Below are 14,404 nucleotides of genomic sequence, written 5' to 3'. Positions count from 1 at the left end.
CCCGTGGGTCAGGTCTGCACAGTGGTATCCCCAAGGTCCCATACTAAGCGACAGGCGGGATTTGAATGTGTCCAGCTGGCTCGGGATTCTCCTCTCCCGAGTCCCTCTCAGGGTGCAGATTGTCTCTTCGGTGATAAACTCCTCAGGGGTTCCTGGTCTTGTCCTTCAACCAGAGGAGACTTGCGACACCTGCACTCCTAACCCAGTTTGCTGTAAGGGGGGCCTGGGTGGGGCCCAGGGAGCACATCAACTTGAATCTGGAACAGTTATGTCCCTGTGGGGAAGTCGTCAAGACCGGTCCGTGGGGGAGTCTGGCGCTTACTTTCTCAGGGGTACAACTTCTTATCTTTGCTGCCCCAGGAAGAATACCTTTCCAGCCTCGGTGTTCCCCTTGTCACGTTCCCAGGGTGAGCGGACGGGGCGGTATGAGCTCTGCCCTCCAGGCTGAGTAGAGGAAACGAGCCGACAGGAGCCAGTCTGGTCACGAACAAGGTGATGCTTCCATCCGGAGGGGGACCAGGGCACAGGAGGCGCCCAGCGTGAGCCTCCGTTGGTGCCCTGGTCTGGTGGAAGCGAGGAAGCCCCAGCCCCAGCCCCTGCCCCTTCTGCTGTTGCGTACGTCGGGCTCTGGACCGCCGGTGGCATTCCTTGCCGGCAGGGGTCAGTCGTGAGAGAGGACGGCTGGCTCTTTCAGCGCCATGGTCGGTCCAGAACTGTTGGTGGGGTAACCCGGCCTGGTTCATGGGCTTGTTAAACCGGGGTGAGAAGAGGTGATCTTGTTCCCTGAGCGAGTTAAGGGGTTAATTGCCAAGCGACTGTCGTCTCCCCGGAGAACAAAGGGCTCCACAAATAGAGATGCTCCCCTGCCCAGCACAGGACCTGAGCCCTCACCTTGGCTTCCCACGTGTGGGCCTGCCCCCCGGCCTGGCTGTCACCCCCCTGGCCTGCCTGGGGCAGGACCTGAGGTGGGGGAGGAGATGGGAAAGAAGTCAAGAGAAGAGGTTCAGGTCTCCCTCTTGGCCTCTATTTTAGGATTAAAGGGTTTCAAGCACTTAGCTTTATTGGAATTTCACATCAAAACATCGAAATTATAGTCTCGATGCGAGACTATAGCGAGGTACAGAGATGTCACGTTAGGCAGAACCCAGTGCCCCAGTGGCAGCAACCAGAAATAGCAAACCTCGTCCCTAACGTTAACCCATCGCTTTCAAATGAAGAGAAGACCTCTAAAAGAAAGGTTTCAGGCAGGTATTTCCGGTGCATTCTGGGTTTCCGGCAACTGGCCTGACCGCACGGACACTCAGCAAAGCCCCAAGCAGTGCCGTGGAGGCAGCTCGGCTTCCGTGCAGGGCAATCTGCTCGCAAAGGGCTGCCCCGGCCACAGCCGGCCTCACCAGAGGCAGCGGTAACCCCCCAGACAGCTGGAAAGCAAAAGCTGAGTGACTCATCAAGGGCTAGTGTTTCTTAGAGCGTGATGCTCTAGGCCAGCCACCTCATTCTGTGGATGGAGCCGGCTGGGTGGGAGGATGAGGCGTGTGAGAAGGGATCTGACCAGAACTTCTGCATGGCCGACCCGCCCTGCAAGTAAGCACAGTGTCCCACCATCTCCTGCCAAACAGAACTCCGGGTGTCCCAAGCCTGTGGCCTCCCTGGAGCGGCAGGCCGGCCACACCCCATTCCTGAGAGGTCAGCGAGGGAGGTGCTCCCCCTGGCACTTTGCCACCAGGTTACAAGTGCCAGCAGGTGACAAGGCTTCGTTAGATGATGCTTTACAGCATCCCCTCCCCAGGGCACCTTGGACTGGACCACCTCAGGGTGCAGAGAGAGGGTGGGGGGCCCTCTGTGCAGGGCCCAGCCATGGCAAAGACCCTATACAAGGTGCCAGGACAGTGGTGAGCCCAGGCCTAGACCTCCTGGAGCCACCTCAGTCCAAGGAGGGCTGGAGCTCTGGGAGTCTAAAGCCCAAGGGACCTGGGCATTTAAAGGGCTGCCTGGACCTCCCAGGGCAGTGCCCAGAGGCCAAGCTCAATGCGGAGATCTCTTAACCCCCAGGCCACTGTCCCGGCAACAATGACCTCGCCCTCCCTGGCTGGGCCCTGGGGGTTTACAAGGTGGAAGGGAGGAGAAGCTGGTTGGGGCCATTCACGGGTGAGGTTTTATAGATCTTTTCCCATCCTTTGGTGCTGTCTGGGAGATTGATCGGCTAATGAGGTATTTCTGTTCCAGTCTGATGACTAGAGAGGGTGTGAAAAAAAAGAGGGAGGAGGCTGTCAACCAAGCCTGGGGGCGGAAGGAAGTCACCATAAAACTACAAACGTTCCCAGTGGTTCCCAGGACTCGCACAGTCCGCTGAGAGCCTCCTGCCTGGGTGGTGGGTGGGCATCCGGGCACCCTGGCATTGGAGCATCAGAGCAGAGGCAGACCCGGCCCTGGTGGGAGGACCAGCCAAAGGAGCCCGCTCTTGGGCGCTGGGCCTGAGAAAGGGGGCTGGTGATGGTACCAGAAACCCGTGCTTGCCAGTGTGTGCGCACGCGTGTGTGTCTGCGTGTGCGTGTTTGGGAATGCGAGTCAGTGCAGAAATGCAGATAAAGGCCTCTCTGACCACACAGTCTCCCCTACTCCAGACGGCTCCCATAAAACTAATCTGGGCCCTGCCAAGTGTCTTTTGAGATAAAACAAGTTCAGGGATTTGGCTTCTCAGCCCCAAGCACTGAAACGGGACGAACTGCTCCAGAGACCTGTCCGCGGCCTCCTGTGTCACCTGCCTAGGCCCCCCGCCTTTTCTGGCTGCTCACCACTGCCCGGGTGGCTGAGGGGGGCCGGCTGGGGCTCCCTCGCGGGGTGCCCACCTCGGGGGGCAGAGCTCTGCCCCGCCGCGGAGCCTCGCGCCTGCCTCCCAAACAGCCCCTCTGTGGCTTTGCCTGGGAAGCAGAGGGGACTGGGCACGCGTTGCGGTTTCTGTTTTTTAAGCCTTCTTTGTGCTCTTTCTGCCTGTAATTTCCTCCAGCTCCGGCCTTTGGGGATGGTTCCACCACTGAAAACCCGGCCCAGAAGGTGTTCTTACCTGTGGGGTGGAGCAGGAGGTGGTGAAACTGCCTGCCCTTGGGCCCTAACTACACTGCCTGGAGTCCCAAGATTGGAAAGTTCTTTTCCGCTCTAATAGGCTGCCCTTGTCACATGAGGTCTGGCAGGACAGGCCTTGAAAGCAGAAGTGTGTGTCCTAAGACTGGTGAGCACGCTCTTGGTAAGATTAGAGAGGCGGGAGTGATGCCTCGGGTTTTCACGCTCTGACTGCAAGATTTAAGTCTCCCAGGACTTTGACATCAGTTACGTCTAAGGAGGGAGGCTCAAGAAAGTGTGAGTTATGGGGATAAATCAGCAATTAGATAGGAGCCAATTTTAGAGTTTGCCGATGGGACAGTACGGGTACAAGGGTGCCCTTATGTTGGGTTGTAGAGAAAAGACATAAGGGAAAGGAATTGTAGCTTTATGATTTTATCTGCTTTAATAAATTAAATGATAACGTTGAGGGAGAGAGAACTGCAGAAATTGTGGCTTCAGCGCAGCTGGGGGCGGAGAAGGCGTTTTGTAGAGCAAGAGAGTGATTATTAGTGATGGCAGAAGCTGGGCAGATGGACAGATTGACATCAGGGGAGTTGGGTCATGGCCCACGGACTGCCCCAACTGGGGGGACCAAAGCTCCGGTCCTCAGGCCACCCTCCCTCTAGGTCGGGGTACCTCTCCTTTTTCTAGAAAACTCTGTCCAATACTAGAACATAACTCCTATAAATAGGCTGTAAAGGTGCCACCAGGCTGGTGGCAGAGCAGGGGTGCCAGTGCAGGGGTCTCCTTTCTGAGTTACAGGTGGGGATGGAGGCCTCCTTTTCTCTGCAGCACCATTTAACAGTGAGTCTCTCTTGGAACAGACAAATACAAATCTTCCTTCACACACTGATGATTATAAATTTTTTGCATACATCACAGATACAAACAGTATGTAAACAAAAAGCAAGCGCTGCCCCACCTCATCCTGCCCCTCCTCCAAGGCCACCGCTGTGAGGAAGGTGGCGGCAGAGACTGAGGGGGTGCCGCAGCACACGTGCATGCCCGGCTTACGCACACGCGCGGCAGGGTGTGTACACCGCTCTTTCAGTGGCTCCATTGTCTGGACATCACACAGCTCAAGAGGCAGTGGTCACAGTCTCCTTAGGTCCTGTTGTTCAGATCCCAGCCCTGCTAGATGTCACCTGTGTAACCTCTCTGGGCTTTGGTTTCCTCATCTATAAACCATGGACAACTTCGTTAGGTGGTTGTGAGAATTAAATGAATTAATTTATGTAAAACCCTGATAACAGGGCCTGGCATCAACTATAAAGGTATGTGCTACCCTTTGATTGTTGGTTTACTTTATTTTAACCAGCCCTCTACTGATGAACCTGTGAGTTGTTTCCAGTGGGCAGCGATGTGAAGCTGCACTGCAGTAAAGCCCTGGGCATTTCGCATATGCCCAGGCACCAGTGTGTCTGTGGGATAATTTCTAGACTTGCTCATGGTGGGTCCACACAACCTGAAGTGGGGGAGGGCAGCTCTGAAGAACTGGCTTTTTGTTACTAGATAAAAGGATATATAGTTTAAAATTTTTTTATTCAATGTTCTACCATGGTAACACATACATAAAATTTACCATTTTAACCATTTTCAAGTGTACAGTTCAGGGGCATTAGGTACATTCACATTGTTGTGCGGCCATCACCACTATCCGTCCATCTCCAGAACTTTTTTCACATCACCCCAAAGTGAGACTCTCACCTGTTAAACAATAACCTGGAAGAGAATGGAATTCTCTCCTGCAGCCCATGGCACCTGTATGGTAACAGAATCACCATGTGATGCAGCAATTCTACTTCCAGATGTATCCCCAAAATAACTGAAAGCAGAGACTCAAAGAGATGTTGGTCCACCGATGTTCACAGCAGCATTATTCACAATAGCCAAAAGGTAGAAATGTCCACCCTGCTATTTTCTGTCTCTCCAAATTTGACGATTCTAGGTACCTCACATGAGCGAAATCATACAATGGTGTCTTTCTTTGTCTGACTTATTTCACGTAGCAAGATATCCTCAAGGTTCATCCCTGTTGTAGCGTGTGTCAGAACTTCATTCTTTTTTAAGGGTGACTAATATTCCATTGTATGGATATGCCACATTTTGCTTATCCACTCACCTGTCGATGGACAGTTCTATCCATGCCTGCTGTGGGGTCTGGGTTTGCATCTTGCATAGAAAGGGTTCCCTTTCTGGCCTGAGGGCTGAAGACAGGATTCTTGGATTCTGCCTCAGGCCCCTTCCCTACCTCCTGTGGAGAAGGACCCTCTCCTCCCCTCAAAGGACTAAGAAGTCTTCTTGGAAGCAGTGACCCAGAGGCTTTGAACTTGCAGACCCCAGGGAGTGGGGAGGGGGAGGCCAGGGGCTGAAATCAGGGTTTATGTGAAAGTCTGTAAACCACAGGTGAGCAAGAAATTCTTAATGAAATACAAGAACATTCTTTCTACGTTTTGGGAGTAGGATAGTCTTGATTTTATAAACAATTTTGTACTTCTCGGAGTAATAGACTCTCTTCTCAGAGTGGCAGCAACCTTCCAACCACCCTCGTCCCTCCTCTGTTTCCAAGCAGAACTGCTAGTTTTCTCTGGAGAAAACCCACAGCCCCAGAGAGGAATCCTCCAGATACTGACTCCAGATTTCCTTGGTAAAGAAAGAGGGCTAGGCATTTTTGTGTGTGTTTATTTTTATCTAAGAAGTAGAGCTCCAATGTGATTTCTCAGCACCATCTTTCCCTGTTGATGGAAATGCCTTTACTGTATATTAAATCTCTGTATGGACTAATTCATCAAATATTGGGCACCTATTGTATGCCTGGAACTATTTCAGGCACTTGTATTGGAGACGGTCAAGTATATAAGTAGATAACCTGGGGTCTAGAAGGTGTTATGTGTTAGGGACGAAAGCTGAGGGGTGGATAGTGGGGTGCCACTGGAGACGGGGGTGGGTCAGGCCATATGGAGGTGGTGACATGTGAGCAGGTGAGGGAGGGCCGTGCATGTCTGGGGAAGGTGTGTGTGCAGGACAGCCCATGCAAAGGCCCTGGGCCCCTGTGGCTGGAACAGGTGGGTGGGTGAAGGGGTCACAGAGAATATTAGGTGGTGAAGTCAGAGAGTAAAAGGGGGTCCATACTGGGTAGGGCCTTGAAAGCCATTTTAAGAGTGTTGAGTTTTACTGAATGAAGACGGGAGCGTTTGTAATGCTCTGATCAGGGGTGTGACGTGATGGCACCGGCAAGGGATCGCTGAGATGCTGCAGAGGGGCCAGGGCGGCGGCGGGGAGAGCAGGCAGATGCTGGTGTCTGCGAGGAGGGCAAGGAACGGTCCGATCCAGCGACGTCCTAGTGACTCAGACGTGGGGGGGGGGGGGTGAGAGAGGAGTGAAAAATAACTACAGAATTGGGCCTGAGTCCCTGCAAAGACGGGACGGCCATCAACTGACTTGGGGAGACTATGGTTTTGGGTCGGGGGGTTGGTGGCATCAGCTTTGACATGTTAGTTTGACATGGTCACCTGACCTCCCAGTGGAAACAGCCGGTGGGCCGTGGGTATTCAGGTCTGCGGTCCAGGGAGGGTGCGGCCCCTCTGCACAGAGGTGGCTCGTGGAAAGCCCAGCAGGGTGAGGGTACACAGGGTGGGGGCCCAAGGACGGAGCCCGGACGCACCCGCCAGGCTGAGGTCAGGGGTCGAGCATGGCCCAGCCCCCTCAGGCTGAAGAGAAGCCCTGGAATGTTCCACCAGCCAAAGGAAGCTGTCAGGGAGGAGGGAGACCCAGTGGGTCAGGTACTGCCCAGGCTGGTGCAGGAGGCCTGAGAATGGTTGGCTGGAGCCCCAGGGAGGGCCCTCGTGACCCCGACGGGGACAGTCCCTGTGGGCGCCCTAGCTCGGGTCCCACCAACCCGTCATAATGGTTCGAGCTTTAGAAGATGTGCCGATGTGCGTACTCTTCATTACACTCCATCACACTTCACTTTCAGGATTTTCCTGGCTGTTCTTGAACGTTTATTTTTACATATGAACTTTGGAGTCAGATCATCTAGTTCTCCTATTAGGATTCTATTAAGTCTAATGTATATCTCTAAGACAGTTATTGTTTCTATTCAGGATATCTTTCCAGAAGGAAAGAACCACCAGTTAGAGCAGTGGTCCTCAACTTGGCAATGTCTGGACAAAGTTTCGATTGTCGCTCCTGGGCTGGCACCTAGCTCAGAGAGGGTGGGATCAAGCCGCCGCCACAGAGACTTACCCGGTCCCCAGGGTAGTAGCGCCACACTGGAGAAGCCCAGCCTCAAATGCCTGCACACTGGCTTTCTGCTAAGGGCCCTCCTCTTCCTTTTCCTGCTGAGTATTGGGCTGCTGCGTGGCACTCATCCTTCTGCAATGCTCGAGAGGAGTAGACAATATGTAGTGTTGTGGACATTTTAAATTCTCTTCCGCTGCCCAGGCTCTGGCCCCTTCCTGTCTGGGGGAGATGCAGTTGGCGGTATCCAGTACCATCACAGAAGCAAAACCAGCTCCACACTTGCTTTCCCAGCTCCCCTTACAGCCTAAGTGCGGGTGGGGGGACCTGGGCTTCTCTAGTCAGATGCAGCAGCCGGGACTGTGGCCAGCCCTCCAAAGAGCAGGGTGCAGGGGGCCTGTCTCGCTACTGAAGGTTGCAGACCTTGCAGGACGAGCTACAAGGGTTGCAGAATTCACTGACAGCAGCAGCAGGAATTTCCTCACCAGGCCACTCTGAAGCTGGGTTTTGGGCACTGCTGCTGGCTGGCTAGAGCTAAGCCTTGTCTGCCTGACAATTCTGTGGGCTTTTAAATACCCTTTGGATCGCTTTCCTTTTGCTTTCAACAGCGTGTCTGTTGTTTCTGTTGCTTGCAACCAAAGATCCTGACTGAGTCACATGGATTCATCATATTGTGAGAAACACCAGAGGTCGAGATTTTCAACATTGATTTATGAGACTTTCTACTTCTACAGAAAAGCTAAGAAGTGTGAAACTTTCAGTATCCAAGCATGCAAGTGTCCTACCCAAAACACCAAGTACGATAAGCTATCACAGTTATGTCTGTCAGTACTGGGGAAAAGGGAAGGTCCTACATTATCAACTTCCTTTATTACTGTCAGTCTATATATGAGAGATATGATTTGGACCCATGCTATAAACAAACTGTGGACTTGAATTTTACAAGAAGGCTTTAAGACACGTTTATTTTGCCTTCATTTTGGTTCTTTAGGAGTGAGATGGTTTGGTGATGATTAATAACTTAGGATTGTTTGACGAAATCCATGTCAAACCCGGTGTCAGGCAGAGGAAGGATACCATCACCAGCAGCGCTGGCTGTGGGTGAGGTGGTGATGGGCTGGCAGAGGAAGACAAAGGCAAGGACAGCAACACAGTCAAGTTCATTCCCTTCCTCCTGGGAGAGCACAATTTGGATTCCTTGTCGAATAAGGAAGAACATTCCTCACGTTTGTTCTCACTGTGCAACACCGGGCGCCTTTGGGTAACACAGGGACAGGCTCAGTTTCGATTTTCCCTGCATTTCTGCCCACTGCCCAGGTCCGCATCCTCTCCAGGTATCCCTTTCCGGTCCCTGTCCTTGACTCCTCCACTTCGACGGAAAACGTAGCTTTCTGCTGGCCTCTGGAAGAGCTCCCATGTTTGTCTAGTACCCTTGTCCCAGCAGTGAGAACGGGGCCGAGCGCAGAAGCCGGAGCCCAGGACCGCCCGGACAGGGGCTTGTCCCCAGGTGCCCTCTGCTGTCTCAGGTGCCTCCTGGACAAGATAAGAGGCCCTCGGCGCCCGATGTCGGGAAGCAGAGTGATCGTCCAGAAAACCCACGCAAGCTGCTTGCAGTAAAACCGGGAGCGGCCAGGGCTCCTGTGGGAGCCCCGGGACGCGTGCTTCAAGGATGAATGGAGCCGCGGGCCGAGTCCCTCCTTCCTGACACCCAGGGGAGCCCGGGGAGGCCGGAGCGCCAGGGCCATGAGTGTGAAACAGCAGAACGAGCAAGAGGGTGGGCTGTGCTTTGTCAGATGCATTCCCCCTTGAGAAATGGGGGGAAACAATGTGTAGGTCAATTCAACTTACACTCAGTGGTAATATTTAAGTCTGGCTTAAAGGAAAAAAAGTGTATGTATGTATGATGTCTTTCATTTGGTTTTAGCAGCTCCTGCTGCCCGCCTGCCCTACAGGCACTCTCCTCGGCAGTTTTCAGACATCCGGTGGCAAGATTCCCAGGCCTAGAGATAAACCACAATGGGTCTTTTCCAGGGGCAGACCTATCTAGGTTTTGTGAGACCTGAAGCTTCCATAATTGGGGAGTAGAGGGAAGCTTTCTCTGAGAAAGATGATAATACTTAATGAATACAAAATTAGGTGCCATGTGACTTTTTATTTAGAATGACAAACTATAAAACAAATTACAAATTTTAAAAAGCTAACAAATTCTGCAAACATCATGAAGTCCTGATGAATAACAAAACCTCTGTATTAATGGGTGGTCATTAATGCCTTTTCTCCCTATAGTTTTGGGCTCTGTCCTCTTTGATCCCAGTCCAAGGCTTAGGAGAACGTTAGAGGCTTTGTAAAGGAATTGGGAAACACTACAAACAGACTGAGGTAAGGTCAGGACAGGAAGGGGTTTTCCAGAAACGCAGCTTAAACAATCTGAGAAAACCATCTGGTTTTTATTGTTTGCTGTGAAGCACAGTGTGAATGGATGTCCACGTGGCAGCACACTCCCCACAGAGGGGCTGGTTCCCAGCGGCCACTCGGTTTAGGGGTTACTCGCTGCCACCAAACTAAGCCCTTTTCTTCCTGTCCACAGAGGTGGCTCACAGCTTCCCTGGCAAAAGCCAACACAGGAGAGGCGTCCTCAACGCCAAGGGAAGCATATGATGATGGCACTTGTGATAAAAGTATTTTCACAATATACCTTTCATACTGTAACATTTCTCTAAAGAAAGGCTCAGGTCAGAAGGTCTTGGAATTTTCCAGATCTTCAGGTGGATCCATATACCAAAACAAGTAACTCCCCTAAAAGCTCAACCTCTAATACATCAAAACTTTACTTATACCTCAAACAGGAGCCAAGAATGAGGGAGATTCAGAGATGACTGATGCAGAAATCCAAGTGGTCAGAAAAGTCTGGACTCACTCGACAAACAGATCATACACAAAAGAAGCAAAAGAATAAACCTGAAAGGAAAAAAATATCTTCAACTGATGTGAAATAAATATTAATGTTAGCATTGCCAATTCTTTATTAGAAGTTTCCAGTTCCCATTTTAGTTAACAGAGAACTGACACCTAATCTCTTCCAATGTTTCTAGAACACATCCTGTACCCTCCCCTGTCAGCCACCTTTGAGGTAATATGAGCTCTTTTGGTAACAGCCAGTGCTTAGCCAGTATAAAGCAAAAAGCCCCAAAGCTGGCTTTATTTCATTGCTAAGCAGTGTCGCTCCCCCGTCACCACTCCTTGCTACTGGGCTTGGGTGGGCTCTGCTCAGGGGGCATGGGAGGGAAACTTGAGGGATCCTGACCATCCTGGATGAAGAAGAACATCTTAGGGGAGCAAGAGAGTATCCCGGTGGATAAGACGAAATACCAGTAACAATTACAGGACTTCTTAAAAAAGAGATCTGTGAAAAACGGCTACGTTACTTTCTAAATTGATCAGTGGTTCATGACCAATTTCTTGGTCCAAAGAGTTTGAAACATCCAAATAATAGTTGTGCATCTTGGTTTGATATGGGAGGGGGGGCGGCGGGGAAGGAAATAAAAATCTGTTCTCCCATCCAAGCCTTTTCTAGAGTGATTCTCTAATCGACATCCGGGCTGAACAGGCACAGGGAATGCTGAACCATAATCCCGTCATTAGTGAGTAAATCTCACTGAATTCAGGCTAAAGCACCTGACTTCTCATTCTGTAAAATATGTACTACCAGATCTTGCCAAGATGTTTATGGCTCATTCTTGCAACTCAAAGAAGGAATGCATTCTACAAACGGAGGCCATAAGAAGTGGCCCCACCATTTCATCGCGTAGCCTCCCTGGTTAACTGGCCTGGGCTAGGCTTGCCCACGCAGCTCTGCAAGGAGCTCTTGGGCCAGTTTTCTTGACCTAGGGGCTTCCACACAAAGATGGTCCCATCTGTACAAGGTCTGGTCCAGAAAGCCAATAATCTCGTGCATTATTGCATCCGTCTGAGCCATCTGCAATTAGGACAGAAGAGAAGGCAAATTAAAACACTTTCCAGACGGATTCATCTCTTCGTCCAGTGGACCAGCTGTAACCATCCCATCCCCAAAAAGCACCTGCATTCCTATCAGCTCCAAAGGGCTCTTGTTTTGTCTTCAAGGTCATGAGCAAAGCGAGTGTGTTCGCAGAAGTGGGCCATCTAGTGAGCAGAGCCATTCCTAACGCTGGCCCTCAGACCCACAGCGGCTACAGACAAATGCTGTTTCTTGGAACGCCCATCACAAGCTTTGGGGTTATTTGCCGTGGGGAGCAGAGGCCAATGAGCACGCCGTGGCTTGACTTTCTGCAAAAGGCTCACACTACTATGAGAACTGGAAAATGCTGAAAGGAGAGTGCCACCTGTTCTTGCACAAACAGCTTTATAAATGGCGTTCTTGGGCTAGCAGCAGGCCCACTTGTTTGTTAATAGGCACCTAAGGTTTTAACACTTGATTCCTAAGGGAAGCAGGAAACACAGGAGCTGTCAGTTCTGCTAAATACAGCCTTAGCTGTTGGCACCCATAAAGGGAGGGTGAGAATCTAACGATTTATCTGCGTGGAGAACTTACTGTGATTTTTTTAGACGCAAGCATATTAAGAACCTCTGTTTTTGAGAGTAGTCCACATATTCATTTTTTTTCTTTTAAATATGGAACACGTCACGAATTTGCATGCCATCCTTGCACAGGGCCATGCGAATCGCCTCTGTGTCCTTCCAGTTTTAGTCTACGTGCTGCCAAAGTGAGCACCACACGTTCGTTCTTCATGTGTGAGGCAAATATTTAAGTAGCCTGAGCAGCCCAAGGTCAGCTCCTCCTCTGTGTCCACACTGGGCCCTTCTGGTGGGGTGACCAGCCGCCCTGGTCCACCCGGGACTCTCCTAGGGCCAGGACAGCCTTTAATCCCAGGCCACCTCTGGCCATGAGTCAAGGCAGACTCTCTCTGCAGCATGGGTACTAAGTGAGTGGCAGCGGGGGACGCCCTGGGCCCCCTGGACAGCACTGGTGCTCCCCGGCCATCTACTGGCAGTGGCCCAAGCTGAGAGGGCTCTGCTGGGGTCGGGGGGCAGGCTGCTAGCCTGGGTGGGGTTCACTGTGGCTCTTGGTGTCTACAGAATCCTCTCTTGGTTTTACTCAGAAGTCACAGATGCTGTAGATGACTTTATGGATGAAACAACATGAGCTTCCCTGGGGCGCCTTAGAAGAGCTAATTTACTACCTCAGACCCGAGTGGGGGGAAGATTGCCTCCCGCTCCAGTGCCCAGGGACCACGGGGGCTCCTCGGAGCCAGACGCGGGGCAGCAGTGCCATCACTGACCCTCTTTACAAGCCACCTCAATGCCCATGTTCCACTCCAGGTGTCCGGTCACATACAAAACCGCCTCACTGCCACTGAGGGAGGGGAAGCCGCGTCCTTGAGCTGAGCAGGGCTCAGCTGAGGGCATCCTTGTGGAGGTCAAATTCATTTTGAGCTGAACAATTATAGAACTGAACTCCTCTATATTTCAGATTCTGGCTAACTTTTGGCTGCTATTGCTGTGGTCCAGCAACAGAAGACAGAAGGAGAGGGAGAGAGAAACGTGAACTCAGGGCAGGACGAGGGGCAGGAGAGGATGAGCCTCGGGGGCGGGAGGAATCCAGGCACCAGCCCGGCTGCTCGTGCCTCATGCTCGTCATAGAGGCTCAGGAGAGGAGAGAGTGGAGATGCTAAACCAGGAGCAGGGGCAGAGAAGCAGAACAAGGGGCAGGAAGGGCAGGGGTTCTGACGAAGGGATTCAGTGGAGACTCAAAAGCTGAGCCCTGGGGCCCGCGCGGGAGCCTGAGGAAGTGGGGGAGCGTGCTGTGGCCGAGGTTGGGGTGTGAGGCCATGAGAGGAGGAAGGAGGAAGGTGAGCCGATGGCACAAGGGGCAGCTCAGAGGAGGATCGAAGGCCGCAAAGAGGCAGGGCTCAGACACGCAGCCTAGAGCGAGCACGGCTCTCCAGAGCTGAGGGCAAGACAAGAGGGCCGAGACCAGGACCCGGGCCCAGAAGCTGGCCCTGCTCCCGCCTCTCTGAGTTCACATCAAAGCCAGGCCACGGCTAGGGTCCTGAGGGTGGTGATGCCAAAGCCCCTGAAAGAGAAAGGCCGTCCACCTGCTCCTGGCCAAGCAGAGCTGGCCAGGGCTCTTCCCAGGCTGCTCGCAGGGGGAGGCACCGAGAAGCCCACGAGGGGCTGCCGTCCACCCGTCCTGTCTGCAGCTGCTCTGCCGGGCACCCTTCAACCAACTGTGTGGCCGCTGCAGGAAGCCTTCGAGTTAGGAAGGCCGGTATGTTGTTAGTTAAAACAGTTTCTGAACATCTGCAAGGACAGCGCCCAGGAGGCGCTCTCAGCTGTGACGGGCTCCGAGGTGCCCGGGAGGCCAGCGCCCACCTCCTAAGGAGCCGGTGCAGGAGGAGAAAACACCGAGCTTCCTCCTTTAGTTAATCTTTTTGGCAGCTGAGCTGACTTCTGAACGTGAACGAAGGCGCCGGGGTCTTCCGCGTTGCCCCAGGCTCAGGTGCCGACCGGCAGCGCCGACGTGAGCTGTTCTGTGGCGACGGGGCTCCAGCATCGGCGGCCACCCCGAGCCTGGTGACACGACCCAGCTTCGAGCCCCAGCAGCCAGTCTGTGGGTGAGACCTGAGGGCGGTCCACTGTGAACCTGGACCGTCTCCCCGGGATGGAGGGAAACGTGATTGGAATACAGAAGCAGAGACCTGCGTGTCTCCGAGGAGCTTTCTCTGGGTTACGTTCTCTCACACCCTACGTGCTGGGCCGGCCGTGGTCTCCTTGGCCTGCTCTCCACTCCCAGGGTGACAGGACAGCAGACGAGCAGGAGGGTGCAGGCTCAGGGAGGCGGGGCAGCCGGGCCTGAGCTGGCTCCACGGGCTGAGGCCCCTCCCACAGGCGTCCAGGGCCTGGGCAGGAAGTCAGAGGTCAGGCAACAAAAATGCCACCAGCACTTGCACGATTCAGAAGTGTCTGCCTTTGACTTTAAAAATAACTTGCAATTTTAGAACAGTTTTAGATTTATAGTTTGACC

At 52.8% G+C, this 14,404-nt stretch overlaps 1 protein-coding gene across 4 annotated transcripts in view; it reads right to left on the bottom strand.

The window, feature by feature from the left end:
- Window positions 1-9,478: 9,478 nt before the first annotated feature.
- The window catches only part of FANCC (FA complementation group C), a 275,430-nt gene continuing 270,504 nt past the window's right edge, over window positions 9,479-14,404 (bottom strand). For all 4 annotated transcript variants that reach the window (XM_082401193.1, XM_082401194.1, XM_082401195.1 and 1 more), the window contains one exon: window positions 9,479-11,317. In XM_082401193.1, coding sequence (XP_082257319.1) covers window positions 11,174-11,317 — 144 coding nt within the window. In that variant the 3' untranslated portion in view covers window positions 9,479-11,173. The remainder of the gene's footprint in view (window positions 11,318-14,404) is intronic.

The sequence above is a fragment of the Balaenoptera borealis genome, assembly GCF_965194805.1.
Source record: "Balaenoptera borealis genome assembly, chromosome: 8".
In the NCBI taxonomy this organism is placed as follows: domain Eukaryota; kingdom Metazoa; phylum Chordata; class Mammalia; order Artiodactyla; family Balaenopteridae; genus Balaenoptera; species Balaenoptera borealis.
This window is presented reverse-complemented; position numbering and strand designations above follow the sequence as displayed.